Raw genomic sequence first — 16,047 nt, forward strand, 5'->3', positions numbered from 1 at the left:
CATAATTTATATGGGGTAGCTGAATACTAATTCAATATACAATGTCCTATTTGTCCATACTTTATTGTAACAAAATAAAGGATATGTTTCTCATTCGTAATACAAATGTCTACTTCCGTCGACATCAGCGCAAATACATCTATGAACTACAGTTCACAATTTAAGAACCTTATCCTACAGTCATAACCGAAACCCTGAGAAAATAAAATGTATCCCCCATCCCCTTAATCATTACACTGATAAATACAGAGACCGGAAAACTGCATGTGTTTAAGTCTTACATTTATTTCATTATATAGCAATTCACAAAACTAGATGCTACATCATAGCTAACGGATGAACTGCTCTCCATATTATTCCAGTGACCTATTAAATATCTAATTTAGAGCGGTACATTCAATATTTCAGGGTTTCTATGTTAAATGAACATTTTGAACTATTGGGAACAATTAAATCTTTTTACAAAAGTTCTATGCTGCAATATGCATTTTTTCTCTCCATACTAAATTGGAACAGCGTCATACATTTATGTATGTACAAGATTGCATAAAATCTTCAGGTTCCATGATCACAATATTTAATAAAACAAAGAAACAAACACTTCACAAGAATGCAAAATAGATTATGCTAATCCACTGCAGAGCATTGTTACATCTCAATTACATTTAATTTACAAAACAAAAGAGTCGTACTTGGTGCTTTTCTTTAACAGTAATTGTCTTTTCTTGTGCCAATAAAGTTGAGTACAGAAGGAATCATATTTATTGGTGGTAGGTATTGTGGCATGTTATGAAGACTGATATGGCAAATACAGAGTGAGATAAAGAAGCAGTATTCATCATTCTAAGGTTGCCCTAAGCCTCCCTTACGAAACATGCAGTCTGGTTCAAAACGGCCTTTCTCTGATCACTTACGAATGCTAGCTCTTTACATAGAATTCTTAACTTTTCAGTTTTACTGTAATATAACAATTTACCCTCAATGAAGTCACCCCTCATTAAGAGCAATACTCTTCAAATGCCAGTTAAAATATGACATTTTAACATAAGGCACAGATTTATTTTTTTTAAAAAACTAAAATTGGTCCATAGTAAAAGAACATTAGTGTAATATGGCCATAACATTGAATGATTTAGAGCCATATTTATAAAATATGAGCTTATGTTTTTTCTTATTCAGTGTAAAAGGGAGATGTATACTTAGTATGCCACATTGAAGAGGGGTTAAGGACCAAGAACGAATGAGTGATAAGAGTTGCTCCTTAAACTTATGTCTGTATCTGCCATTGATGCTGGTTTAAATAAATCAAGTTGTCATTTCACCCGTCAATGACTCACTCATATCTAACCAATAAACAAATGATACACTATTGCCATCTTTCCAATGACTGCAGTAAATTGTGAATTAAAATGTGAAGAAAACACCAGTCAAATTAAAATGAAAGAAAGCACATTACAGTCAGTGTACTCTATACTCCTGACAGCATACAAGTAGTGCACAACCATCAATATTTAAAACTGATTAAGAGATTTTAGCTGTAAAGTGAAAAGAAAAACATACTTCAAAATAGTACTCATCACAGGAGGTTGGTGGCACCTTAATTGGGGAGGACGGGCTCGTGGTATTGGCTGGAGCAGAATGGTATCAAATACCATTCCATTCGCGCCATTCCAGACATTATTATGAGCCGTCCTCCCCTCAGCAGCCTCCACTGGTACTCATCTATATGGCCACTTAACAATATTAACACGTCACTAAACAACTAGAATTGTGTATGCTGCTAACCACAGTCATTTGTTTTACAAAAAAAGGATGCCATTAGTTTCTGTAAATGCACACCAATCTATATAAGGTGTTAGGTTTGGTTTGTTTCAAATCAGGTTTTTAACGATTTGCTTAGATTACTGAAATTAAGTTATAAAAAAAGGAAACATAGCAATAAAGATCTTTGGTAAAACTACAAATGGGCTTTAAGTCCATCACTATTGTCAGCAAAAGCAGTTGGCATAGTTCTTTCTGTCATTGAACCATTGAAGAGAATGTTATACTAATTGTACATTTCAATACATATTTTTAAATGTAACTACAAGAACAAAACTACACCACCACTTTGGTTCATTTGAGTCAAGTCCACATTAACTTAGTTGGCATCACAGGAAAAATAAAAAACCTGTGGTATATTAAAAATTGGTGTGAGCATTTACTGTAGCCCAGTAGCTTTATTAGGATTCTCCAACAACCAATTTAAGAATCGAGACATTCTACAGCAGTACATTGATTGACCTGTAACAATGTTTCGAAGATTAACAAAAGTACCCGAACTTGCGACTGACAAAAAAAAAAATTAGAACAATTTAATCAAACGAGTCTTTGTTTAAGTGGTACTTTACTTGAACTATGACATTATAGAAGTTATAAACTTGGTATACCAAATTTTAGACACCATGACATGTCTCTGAATGTCAGGTAACAATTGTTATGCCATTTTGATATATATTAAGTAAAACGTGTTACTGCTTAACGTGTGTGACAATTTGCGCTACCGATGTCTGAAATCTGAACTGTGTATGCACAATAACATTCAAGAATGTAAATGCATTACAACTACATGTATACATCTTTCTTTCAGCAGCAGCAAAGCTTGCAAAAGTGAAGTGATCGACTCTACAGTATGCTAGACTGACAATACAAATATATCTGGCAGTGATCTAGATTTGTAGCTGGTTAACGTATAACGCGTATAAGACATGCAATAAAATTGTTTCGCCTGCCATTTTAACATGATAAACATGAGGGAACACAATACCTTTTTTATTTTAGGAGAAACACAAGTTTTGTTTTTCTGAGTTTCTGAATTACCATCCATGTAAATGTAAACAATTTTATTTCTAAATTTGTATAACTAAGTTACAAATCGTGTACCTGGGAATATATATGGTTCTTTCTACTGAACATACTAATTGCTGTAAATATTAAAGGACCAAGATATAGAGTGAGGAAAAATACATGTTTTGAACACAGTAGAAGGTCATTTCAATTAGATTAACCTAGCTAAGCACATTACACTGTCATATTTGAAAACACAACTTACAGGTTCAACACCAATGATGCATCTTACACCAAACATCAGTCTAAAATGTATAGCAGAGCCTGTTTTTATCTTGTTTACAAACAAGACCAGTGTTGTTTCCTTGCTTGCATACTCCCAAACACTAAATCAAAGATTTAAATCAAAGCCGCACCAAAAAAAGCACCAATGCCTGTTTAGACAAGGAAAATATATTGTTTGTAAGCATGAAGTCAGGACACAGGCACTGACAAGATTTATATCATCATACAACTATAATCTGAGGAAATAATTTGACATAGGATTGGGCAATACACTATGGCATATACATATGATGCAAAGTAACAAAATTAAGTAGACATATATGCAGAAATGTGTGCAGAAGCTTTGACTACCTGTGTCTGCTTTTACAACAATCCTCTAAGCATCGATGCTCATGGTTATCATCTAAGGCAAGGCACTTGAGACTAGAATAGAGGCCAAGTATCAGATATGTTTGAGAGCTAGTAGGAATCCTATCAAATTCACCATGTCAGACTTATGTACATCAAGACATGCTCCTCTAACAACTACATAATGAACATTTCAGTAAGTCACTAAAAGACACAATTGATTTCCTAACTGCTTTAGCATAAATGTGCCTTACTGACATTACAGCTGCTGGTTATGCCTAAAATGCATTCGAACGTGTGTACTTATTTGATGGAAATGTGAAAAGTAGAAACTGTAGTTTAGTACTTTTCTATGAAAACTAACAAGATATATAGAACTATACCATGATTTAACAATGGGAAACATGAAATATTCTAGTATGTTTCACAGTACACACAAAAGCTCGATACATTAGCATATTAAGAAAAATATGTAAATCTAAGAAACAAAAACAACAAAGCTAATTTCTAAAATACCCTTTAACAAATTCCCAGGTCAACAAAGTGCTTTACGAGAAATCAATCTTCACAAAGATGGTTGCAATACTAATAATAATGTCTGACTGATGTGTTTCAGTGATAAAGTCAAATTAGGCCCACTTGAACTATGGATGCCCAAACTTTTTGGAAAATGTAAGTGATCCATTACAATACAAAATAACATACTACATTTAAGTACTTGATTTATCAAACACCATTTATGTAGTTCAAATTAAACTATTAATTGAATTACTATATGAATACTGAAACACAAAATGCTATTTAGAAAATGTAAGCATACTATATGTATTAGTAGTTCTTCAAAGGGCAAATTCCTTAAGTAGTACCTTGAATAATTGTACATCACCACTTCAATATTTTTGTCTTACAGTATGGACATTCTGATTTACTAGGTGCACAGTTCTTACAAAGTACATAATGTTGGCAAGGCTGCAGGACTATGCAACGATCATGCGTTTGGCAAACTATACATTTCTTTGACTGAAGCTGATATATTACCTGTGTTGGGAAGAGAAGAGGTTGTATCAGAAACTACTCGCAACAGAATAACTCAATACAATGATTCCAAGCAAGATCTTTAAAAAAAACATGCTTCACTAGGCTAAATAGTCTGCCATAATGTATATCCTGATCACTATAAATAAGAATGCGTTTAGTATCTGGCCCTTCTTACCCCGTCTATAAGGTCTAGGTCAGTGCGCAGCTGGCTCTGGATGGAGTGGAGCTTTGGTAGAGGGAGCTGGTCCAGGTCTCCATAGCTTCTAAGCAGGGGTGTGCCAGGGGAGCGACACAGCACGTCAAAGTCCCCCTGGAGCTCCTTCAGCTTGCACTCCGTGTCCTCTCGCTTCTGCTCTGCCAGCTGCCGCTCTGCCTCGGCCGACTTTGCTTGTTCTTTTGCATCATGGGAGTCTTTCTGCCAGGCCTCACATGCCTGGAACAGACAGACATGTCAAATATATAAATTGGTTTAACAAGGGTCAGGATGTATTGCTTACTGAGGCAGTGCCTTTAGTTCATGTCATAGTTCTTGCATGGGACTAGTGTCTGACCTGCTTGACCTGGTGCCAGGCGTCTTCCCATTGCTTGATCTTCCTCTTTGCCTCGTCCAGCTCCCTGAAGAGCCGGTTCAGGTCAGCGCTGCTGCTCACAGTGGTGGAGCCCAGGCTGCTGAAGACTGGTGATGGGCTGGGAGAGAAGTTGCCACTCACAAAGTCCCATATGCTGCTAGCTCCCCCATTCAAACCTACGAGGTGGGATCAGGACAATTGTTTAATGTCAAAGCGCAACAACAAAAACAGTGGAGTGATGTATTTATTAATTGTTGATGATGCCTCAAAGGTAAAAGAATAATGCTTACTCTTGCATGTTTATCAAGATTGCTAGTAAATATTCTATTGTTAACTTACCCAGAGAGTTCTGAGAGGAGGTAGGTGTTCCCAGAAGACCATGCTCAGGTTTGGTTAGCAGGCCCTGAGGCTGAGTCTGCTGTGGAGTCATTCCTGACAACAGGCACTGGGACAGGGACTGGGAGAGGGAGCTCAGAGGGGAGGCAGAGAGCGAGGAGTTGGAATTCAATGAAGAAGACCGTGCAAGGGAGCCAGGAATGTTGACCGGAGCGGATCCTCCCAGCATCCTTTGACCTAGAGGGCAACAGGAAGCATAAATCAATTTCGCAATTTAAAAACGCAGAACACACTTAAGTCAATTGTGTTCAATGTTTCAAACAAGGTTTGCTTACTTAAACCAAGAGTGTTGTTTTCTTGCTCCTCAAACTCTTTATCAAGAGAGGCAACATTGATGTCACAAAAATTCAGGTCAAGAGCAGAACCTGAAATAAAAGGCAAGTTGTTTTTTTATTTTATTAGAAAAAAAAGTATTCCTTGTATGAAGAGGTACATTCACCCCTCAAACAAGTTTGCACAATACAAGTACACTTACCTATAACTGACTCCACAGTATTGCTCCCAGGATAGAATGGGGTTGCTTTTGCATTCATTGTTGATAAGGTGGTGGGTGAGGAACTATCCGATCCAATACTGGAGGCCAGGCTAGATTCTATACTGGAGGTTATGCTGGATGCCAGAGGGTTCATCCCAGAGAATACACTATTGTGTGTCTGTAAAAGAGGGGTACATAGTAAGGTATTGTTTCATTAATAGTGTCAATTTGAGCAATACTTAGCTTTACTACATTGGTGCTTGGTTAAGAAGTAAGACAAGCCACAGATACCGTGCCTGGTCATATGCTTTAGATGGGAGACCATGAATAGGCCTTTTTTTAATCAAGTCGATTGGACGGGTCCCAATGACTTTGAAAACAGCAAAACCCTTTTGCCTCTACATGAATACCTTTAAATATAAAATCTTCTACATATCACTAGCGGTGTTTACCCTATGATTTTTTTTCAGCAGAGGCAGCAAAATTGAAATTCTACACATTTTGCCATGGCTTATGCTATCAGTGACTCAAACATTAACATATCAATGGGGGTCCGATGGCATTTTGGGAATTTTAGATTCTCCCTGACTGTATAGTTTTTATTTTGGTGATTGTTAGTTCTCAAAGATTAACTTGTTTAAAAAAGATATATATAGCTCCATTATCTTTTCTACATACTTTATATCTGGTTTTAGTCATTTAAGTTTACACTTAAAATGATTCTCCATAAATCATGTTTTTTGGACCGGCTATAAATTAATATTAGGGGGAACTAGCTTCTAGGAATACAAAGGCAGTGGCAAATGCCTTAGTTATTCACCTGCTTGTCTTGGTCCATCTTTTGATCACTATGTCCCTTATAGTTCTTTATCTGAAAACAGACAGCACATTCACATGACCCAACACTTAAACCCAGCAATGGGCTGGGTCTTAGAAAGCCAACACCTTTCTTAAAAGTGAAGAAAATTCAGTTAATACATCAGTCATCTGCAGCCCTATCAAATGAGAGAAAATGTCTAATGTTATCACCACAACCCATTAAGACAGTCTAAAACTAAATAAGCAGACATTTGTTTTATAACTAATAGATAACATGAACACAAGTTCCATATCCAAACATAATGTCTAATCTACGTTCAGAAAATGTTAAGCAAAACACAGAATTTGACCTGGAACGGGTAAACTATTATTTATTTTGCCTTGGTTGTTAATTTCAGTATTCACCTTAGTCATCACAAATTTATAGAAAATGACGTAACATAAAAAAAGTGACTGACAAATAATTTAATATGGAAATAAATCTAAATTCTGAATCAAAAGAATGGAAACTATGACCAAAGTGTGTTTAGCAGTGGGTCAGGCCCTACACTAAGCTGAGTACAGGGGTCTTCCCGTAAGGACGGTGAAAGAGAGAGAGCAGTCTTATTGTAGTACCTGATCCTCGCGTTCAAAGCCCGGCGCTTTGGGATAGTTAGACGTCAGAGATGACACACTTGACGTGGTGGACTCTGAACATAAGCTACCATTAGTTAAGCATTTGGACCTGCCGATGGGTCCGATTGGGGACAATGAACTGTTGCTTCCTGAGCATGGCGTTACAGTCGGACTATTAGAATATGAAACCTGAGGGAGAGAAGTACACATGGTCTTAATAGGGTTTTAGAGCCAGCCAAACAAGCCCAGCTTTCCAAACGAGGCCAGAGAGCAGATGATAACTGAAGATGTTTAGATGGAATATTGGCTTCAGAGAGAGAGAGGGAGAGAGAAAATGACACTGAATTGTTAAGGTTTGGTTTCTGTTGAATCCTATATTCAATTTACACTGTATGTTTCTTGGTGCACTAGTACTACCAGAAACAAAATGATGTTCCAGACTAGTGAAATACAAGGCAAGTACAGAAAACAGAAGAACGTAAACAGAAAATGACAAGAATATACAAAACAAAGGTGTGACATAAGGAAAGTTAACAGTTTAAATATCTATTCAGGGTCTAATCTATAATTGTATCTAATCTATTGACAGCATGTTTTTCATACAAACTGAGATGCCCTTGTAAAAGACAGTGGAGAGAAGTAGAGAGGGAGTAGTAATCAGATCCCATACATTCCCCACTTGGCCGTTGTTGATGCTGCTGATGGAGTGTGCACTGCTGCCCCACTCGCTGGCCGGACACTCTGAATACTGCTGAGAGCCCAGCTTGGCCTGGGAGCCCGACTGCATCGCTGTTAGCAACGAGTTCATGGTCTCTTCTGTGGAGGGAATTCCTGAAAAAGTACACAATCACAGACAGGAGGTTTTAACTTTGAAAGTTTGCCAACAAGCAAGATAGCAGTGACTTATTTTGAGGAGCTTCACTTACTTTCTACATGCGCAAATGCACAGAACGGCCCTCTAGGACAATAACCAGTTTGCCTCATGTCATTGCATTTGGTGGATTTGTAGATCTGTAGTGAGAAAGAAAGGTTCTCTGCTCATAACTGGGTGGCATTTTCCCAAATCAAGGTTTGACAGATTCCCCATTGCAAGAGACGAAATGTGCTAAGCGTTTATAAAGTCTCCAATGTCCCACTTACCTCTGGGTGGAACTGCTGTTCAGTGCGTGAGTGACAGTATTGACAGCTGTCTCCGCTGTCACACTTCGATGGCTCTCCCCACTCATCCCCATGTTTCACATTGGGACATGGAGTTGACCTGACACATCATTCAAGGGGTTAACTACATATTACAGAATTATTACACAGTTGTCAAAAGGCATACTCTGTTGTTTGACAGTCCTAATCACCTACCTGTATTTGAACTTCCGTGGATTTCGTCTTCTGTCTCTACTATTGTGGTAGTGAGGGCAGGCATAGCCCTGTCTGCATAGTCGTGGAGGCTTGGTGCACTGCTCTGTTTTGTAGTTTGCTAAAACAAAATTGGTGTCTGGAAGGAACGCACACAATGAGTTTGTTGCGTGCACACAAAACGATTATTGTAGATAGTCAGATTAATATAATCGTTTGATTTAAAACGTTTACATGCTTTTCAAGAACGAGTCTCCTAATAATCCTGTTTACATGGACATCTGAAATCAGGCTACCTGACGGGACTTTGATGAATGCAGAAAAAAAATACAAATGTATAATAATAAGCTAATGAAAATAAACGTTCTACCACAGCAACCCTGTTGTTTTGGCGAAAACATTTAGATTCTTAGTTTTCACATACAAACTATCTAATATGTATACTTTCAGTTTTTCCGAACTCACTTCACTCGCACAAAAGGAAGAAGCTCACGCACACTGCTGAACTCTTGTTAAAGCATTTACATGTCCTAATAATGCGAAAGATTGCGCCGAAAACCAGGTGTTTTAATCGGCGTATGCTTACTAACATTATGATCTTAAACCAATTAAGATAAGCAGAGTAAGGTGTTTACATGGCTAATGCCATACTCTGCCATAATCAGTTTAATATTGATTTATTAATGGGCATATAAACATACTCATTGTAAGACATTCTGTTCTTGACCTAACGCAACAGGTCAAGGAAATCCAATCAACAGAAAAATGATGTGGCACTGGTGACACCGCCACCAGAATCAATGTGTCTGCTGCTCACCCTGCCACCGGGGGTCCTCTGTAAGAGTCTTCTCTATCATGGCTTGGCTGGCCAGTACTCCAGGCTGTAGATCAGGGATACCCTCTCCAGATCCCAACTGGCCATTCTGGAGGGCTTCCTGTGCCTGGATCTCTCTGTGCACATGAAGAAGATCAGTGAGAGAGCTACTACACAAAACAAACAAAAAGAGGAAGAGACAAAATATAGAATATTCAGGCAATGCCTTGCTCTTACAGACTTGTTCTGCTCAACAGTTGCTAGGCAACACTTGAGCGTTCCTCTGATACCACATTTAATGTTGTTTTTGTTGAATTATTTCAAGCTCCCATTCCTTAATGTGACGTCATTCATGGAACGTTGGACAGGGTATTGCTATTTTCTAGTGACAGGAATTTAAAATGTGAACACAAGGTTCATAGTAAAAGGGCAAATGTATGTTATTGTTAAGCTTAAGTCCATTGCTTGCATTACAGATATGGGCCTACTTTTTGTATCCATCTCTGAGATATGTGGGGTTATTACTTTAAATATACCACTGAATCTTTCATCCCATTAAAGAAATCACCATAATTTAACACTTTCATTGTTTGTACAGTATTGGTACTCAACAAAACCAACCCTGGCAATAAGTACACTATGACTGATGTCTATGAAGAGAAAAATTGTGCTTTCATCTGCTCTTACCCCCGGCCAATTCGAGAGGCATCAGGGAGGCTAATTGAGCTAAGAAAATAGATTAACACGCTTCATTCTCCCACTGCCATGTATGGGCATGTACTGGAGTGGATACAGACTTATCACTTCAGCGGAGACAGCTAGACATACCATGTCAAATCAAAGTAACACTAACAATGGTAGAGAAGGGGTTGACAGCCAGCTTCAAAAATATAGTCTACAGGTAAATTTAAGAATTTCATTAAAACTATGATGCACGAATGGAATCAGTTAGTACATTTTGTCAGTGCATGGTCAGACCTTACATGATTTATCCTTGTGTACTCAGCTAACTGGCTTAACAAGCCTATTCACATGTTCGTTGAAGTTATGACACCTTGAGAACAGAGTGGTTACTAAAGGCATGATAGATCACCTGATATCGTAGACAGGGGGGCGGAGATCATGTGGGCCATGGGCAAAGGCGCAGTGTAGGCCGTTCTTCACGCAGTGCCCGCGGGCATCAGTTTCATGGATACAGGTACCAGTCTTGTAATAGCGAAGATGGTACTTCCGCTCTGTGTCACCAGTGGTCCGGTGCAAGTAAGGACAGCTGGACAGGAAAGGAAACGATGATTAGACAAATGCAGACTCCCTCATTAAAATGATCAGGATTTGATGTGACAGAGATACAATCTGCATAAAAACATTATTATATATATATATATATATTTTTTTTTTTTTTTTTAAATCGGTCTTTACCCCATGTTTCTAGAATTCTATGCTGTGCTTATCCTAAGAAGTCATTCCACAGATTTTAATTGAAAGGAAACAGACCGAGGCTAAAGGAATGAGTTACATCTGTCTTCCTCCCTGTATTAGTGGCAACTGTTCTTGTTGGTGCTTAATATGCACATCAGACAAACAAAAATGTAGCCAATGCCCACAGTGGGAGTCAGAGGAATGCAACGCCTTTTATAGATACAGCGCTCTCACAGGCTTTGATGTATGGTGAGGAATTTAACTGAAATAATAGCAACATCGCTATTAACGTTCTCAAATTCACATTGAAAATGCTAGATAACCAATCATTTTCTCAAATACAGCAAAAGCTTCTGACTCAGCAACAGTAACCATGGCAACGGATGTGATGTCACGAGAAGACAGCAGCCACTGGTAGAATGAGGAATAGAGTGCAAGTGCTCGCTCTCAGGCAGAGTTCAAAAATTGTATAGAACTTTCAATATGACAGCTGGTTGAATTGAGGAACATTGTTTACTTACTGCAGAGAAATTCCAAATACACTGATATAGGAAACTGGAACTCAACCTCTCAATGATTAACCAACCACTCTATAAAAAAGTATTCAGTATGCTACATATTTAACACAAATACTTTTAACATCGCATCTAGTCTCTACACATCACTAAACTGTGGATCTGACCAAAGCACTTTAACCAGACCTGTGCCATTGAACTAGTGAGTGAGACGTTTCAAGTTACTCAATTTCTTTATGGTGCTCTGACACAAATAGGCCCAATTTATAGGAGTGGCTTGAATAGTATGTTTCAGAGCTGTTCTTCTTAGTGTTGAACAGCATCTTTCACAAGATATAATCTAGAACTTCTATCCTGTCTTATTAAATAGGCTAGGTTATTAGCTGTATAGCCTGCTTCCTTTCAGTGAACCTTAAATTCTTTTTGAAATCCCCAACCAACACATACAATATTAACATTTCCATATTTTTACTTTAAACTGATAGCGCTGCCAGTAAGTATACTTACAAGTACATCTGTTCCAGTAGGCCAAGTATGGGTATTTTGTAATATTACTCAGGACAGGTTAGTAGTCCTGGAAAATGCCTGGGACTTCACGATACTATTACGATACTTAGGTGCCGATATGATATGTATTGCGATTGGCTCCCTATTGAAAAATAAGATAGTATTTTTTTCCTTCATAGAAAACAAGCTGGAGTTTTGGTGCAGGTATCGTCAACTATAGCAGAAATAATATTATGATATTGTGAATATGATATATCGTCAAAAATAATATCCTGCTATGTAAGTTCCCCCTTCACTGCAGGGTAGCACTCTGTTGTTTTTACAACAACCCTGTGACTTTGTCACACCTGGGAACTGAATACTGTAGCTTTTATTTTAGGTAGATGCAGATGAACTGCTAATTTATGAATTTATTCATCCTTCCTTTGGTGTCTATCCGCACCACCAGAAGCCTTCGCATATGTAATCTCAAGTGACAAACTGTATCCGCACAACTTGACTTGCTATATCATATTTTAGGCTACATCTATTACCATTTGTACATGCTATCATTACCATGATTGTGTCTTTACAAATGTGTAGGCTCATTTAGGCCTATTCTTTGTTAAGTTCATTTTCAGTAGATTGATGTCACACCAGTAGTGAAAACTACAGTTCTAAGAATGAGCTGAAGTGGCATACCCCAAACATTCAAAATATGTTCCTCTGATTTTCTTACAAAAATTAAGTGAAAATAGCTGATGCTTTGAGGGTTGGGCCTAAAAATGCTGCAGTAGCCATTAAATAATAGAGCAAGAATAGTATAAAGACTTACATACTCCATCTGTACCCCTCGGTACATCTCTATTAATTATCATAAAAGAGTAGTTATGCTTAGGCTGAGTTGATAATTGAATTAGGCGATCCCTCTTGTATTGTACTTGCATGAATTCACACGGAAACGAATCAATTCATGCTACTTAGGTTTCAATGAACATAATGATACAGTGCAAGTGGTAAAAACCAGACACGTCCATGTATAACTACTTGTGACAACATTAAGGATACAAATACAAAGCAGGAACTCGTTCAAAGCGACCTCATTTTCAACGACTCAGGAACAATAAACATCGCTTGCTCGACCAATGGGAGAAGGCTATGTGCAAAGGCGGTTCAATCACGAGCAAGAAAACAGGGGGTGTGTTCATCGTTTCCTTGCAAGCTGGAGGAAGAAGCTCAACCCCACTCTGCAGCTCAAAACAGACGTGTGCAGCAGGAATTACAACAAAAAAACACCCATGAAATGACAATGAATGTGGTTAAATCATTCAGTTAGTTCCGCATTATTGAGAACGGCTGTCGTCCCACACAGGGGCCATAGGAGGCCATGCGGATCGACATTAGCTCGAACAATAGACAAGTCAACAACACCATGTGCAAGCTAGGTCATCACCAAGCTCGTGGTGCGAGCTGAATTCTGTGCAACGAGGATCATTCACTTCAGGAATTCGCATGAATCTGACTTCCTACTGAAACAATGCAGCATCCATAAAATATCAGCAACACCGTTATAAGTGTGCTCACTAAACTGGCAACCTGCATAAATTGAGTGAATTCTCAACCGGAATGAACAACAGCCACAACACAATATTAATAAGCATGATACAGTAGCAACAATCTAACCTGAACATAATTCACAGGGTGGGAAAAAAATGAAGCTTCACACTTACTCCTCTCCATCTGGGCAAATGCCCGTAGTCTCGTCATATTTTGTGCAATAAACGTCAGGGCTGTAGTTAAAAGTTCCATCTCTTCTTCTAATCGGTCGTCTTCGCCTCTGGTTGAGGAAATGCCAATGAAAACATGTAAAGGGTCTATGTTGTGTGCACTTGTGCTGCAAGAAGAGAGGGCACTGTTCGGTCCTAAACTCCTTCAAATATCTGCAAAATGGAAAGACAAAGGAGGTGTTAATGACAGACACCGTGTAAAAAAGTATTGAGTCCAAAGCTCTGGGGAAATATCACATTAACTTTGATAGCGAAGCTGTAACATTTCTATCTGAAATTTAAAGTAAACACTATCTATGCTAAAGGTAAGGAGAGAAACGTTTACACCATCTACAACTAATATTTCATTGACACTAGCTAGCTATGTAGCTGAATTTTACAATCACTCGAACTGATAAAACTACTTGGTAGTGATAGCGAGTAGCTATCTACTTTCACCATTCACATACAATCCACGCAAGATGTTCGGCGTTGCACTCTATCAAACAACCAGAACGTACGTCAAAACACATGCGTAGACAGACAGCAAATAAGGCCGAGGTGGAAAGAGGAAAAGGATAACACTGCTGGCTGGCAAACCATTCAACTTCGCTAACGTTACCCAGTCCACGATAGCACGCTGACTGTCTAGCTAACCACCAACCAAGTTTCTGCGAATTCCGCTTTGTAATGTTACGCCTCTTTTTTATGTGGAACATTTTCACGGTCACAAAATACAATTATCCAAATGTATTTGTTAAAATTCAGTTACTGTATCATTTTGAATATGTAGCTAGCAGGTTAGCGCTAGGCTAGCTGCGTGCATTGGGAAGAATTTACAAAAGGAAAAGCACCATGTTTTACTGCACTACGAGTGAAGAAATATCAAGCAGTCCAACTATAAAACAATATTCTGTACATAAAAGAAGCACGGTATTTTAACAAATACGTCTTTGTCCATTTAACGTTTGCTTTACTTACGTATAGTGGGTTGGTTTCTCGGTTTGAGGAGAAGCGTTCGCCGCCGTTTTCGAAACCGACGGCATTTTCAGTCAAAACAATGAAACGCGCCTGCGCGAACTGTCCTGTTTCGTTCCATTTGCGTGTGAAGTGAGATTTGTTTCTTTATTCTGTACATGTGTTTACCACGATCCGTGCGTATATTCAACATAACTCACAAATAAAACTTTGATGTGTGAATATATTAAAAGGAAAGCTATAGTCCGGATATATGTAAAACAAATATTTCACAAATTAAACCATAATCCGTGAATATCTATAAATATTTCACAGATATTCACCATAAATCAAATAAAAAATATTATCTGTAAATATATTCAATATAGCTCACAAATAAAACTACAATTTGAACAAATGTAGAAAGATTTTCATGCAAATATTGAGAAATCCCTAACATTTACAACTTTGGAAAGTGTATTTGCGCATTCAAAAAGTGCTTGTGGATCTGTAATAATAGCAATAGTACAAAGTTACATAACAAGCAAAGCACACTGTGCACATCCTCGAATCACATCAAAAATATGCTGACCAAAATCATCAGCAACGTCAGCATCACCATGTTATGATGACCAAGGACAATGATGCCAGTTCCTGTACAGACAGACAGCTGTGTATTCGTGCTAGGACAAAATCCCCAAAAGTCCACCCCTTTGGGTCCCCAGGACCGTTTTCTGGGAAACGCTGCGGTGGGTCCTTGGGCGAGTCAGATGTCAGATCAAACAACTAAGGAAGGGCCTGAAATAAATGGGAGATTGACTAGTGGGGAGTTGCAGTACGGTCCAAAGGCAGCTGGTCAAGCGTTATTGTTAGGTTAATAATTTGTACAACTTTGCCTTTTATTGAACTGGCAACATTGCCCAGTCCCTTAACTCAATGATGCAACACAATACAGAGATGTATTGAACTGACAGTACTCATACACAGAATGCATGTATTGACTAGGAAACAACATATTAATACATTTATCTAAGGATGCACAACAAATGACTTGGCTAGCTAGCAAGCCTAGACGGACGGAGCAGAAAACAGTAGCTGAATTTCTAACATTTCTAATCAGATAAGGTTACAATTTCTTAATACCTCCACACCAGTCGGGAAAGAGTTGCCCTGCCCTGCTATTTTTTATTATTAGAATTTTCATTGTTGGACATCAATTAGTAAGTCGCTCTGGATAAGAGCGTCTGCCAAATGACTTAAATGTAAATGTAAGTCCCTGAAAGACAACAGATTGAAAAAGATGATTTGCAACATTTCAATTTAGCTTGCTAGCCAGATCACAACTCAGATTTTTTTTACTGAGTAGTTC

General features: G+C 38.2%; 1 protein-coding gene across 4 annotated transcripts; it reads right to left on the minus strand.

Annotated features, from left to right (window-relative positions):
• Positions 1–265: 265 nt before the first annotated feature.
• LOC106607360 (putative E3 ubiquitin-protein ligase UNKL) lies at positions 266–14,837 on the minus strand. 4 transcript variants are annotated; one of them, XM_014204258.3, is made up of 16 exons: positions 14,703–14,837; positions 13,686–13,895; positions 10,629–10,805; positions 9,539–9,672; positions 8,725–8,860; positions 8,512–8,629; positions 8,298–8,382; positions 8,042–8,202; positions 7,372–7,560; positions 6,758–6,808; positions 5,938–6,115; positions 5,738–5,827; positions 5,406–5,639; positions 5,049–5,242; positions 4,673–4,930; positions 266–4,497 (listed from the first exon to the last, which is right to left on the minus strand). In XM_014204258.3, the coding sequence occupies exons 1-16, from the start codon at positions 14,765–14,767 to the stop codon at positions 4,342–4,344; spliced, it is 2,436 nt and encodes an 811-aa protein (XP_014059733.1). In that variant the 5' UTR covers positions 14,768–14,837; the 3' UTR covers positions 266–4,341. The 4 variants fall into 4 exon arrangements, with proteins under 4 accessions (XP_014059733.1, XP_014059731.1, XP_014059734.1 ...); XM_014204256.3 differs by having other exon boundaries at positions 9,539–9,705; XM_014204259.3 differs by lacking the exon at positions 6,758–6,808 and having other exon boundaries at positions 9,539–9,705.
• Positions 14,838–16,047: the final 1,210 nt, after the last annotated feature.

Source organism: Salmo salar, chromosome 06 (genome assembly GCF_965601325.2).
Source record: "Salmo salar chromosome 06, fSalSal1, whole genome shotgun sequence".
In the NCBI taxonomy this organism is placed as follows: domain Eukaryota; kingdom Metazoa; phylum Chordata; class Actinopteri; order Salmoniformes; family Salmonidae; genus Salmo; species Salmo salar.

Excerpts from the sequence above, each read along its gene's own strand:
- LOC106607360 (XM_014204256.3), bottom strand. The coding sequence starts at position 14,767 with ATGCCGTCGGTTTCGAAAACGGCGGCGAACGCTTCTCCTCAAACCGAG. Across the intron at positions 5,640-5,737 it reads AAACAACACTCTTGGTTTAA|GTCAAAGGATGCTGGGAGGA; the intron begins GTAAGCAAACCT and ends GTTGCCCTCTAG. Across the intron at positions 4,498-4,672 it reads ACCTAGACCTTATAGACGGG|GTAATATATCAGCTTCAGTC; the intron begins GTAAGAAGGGCC and ends TTCCCAACACAG.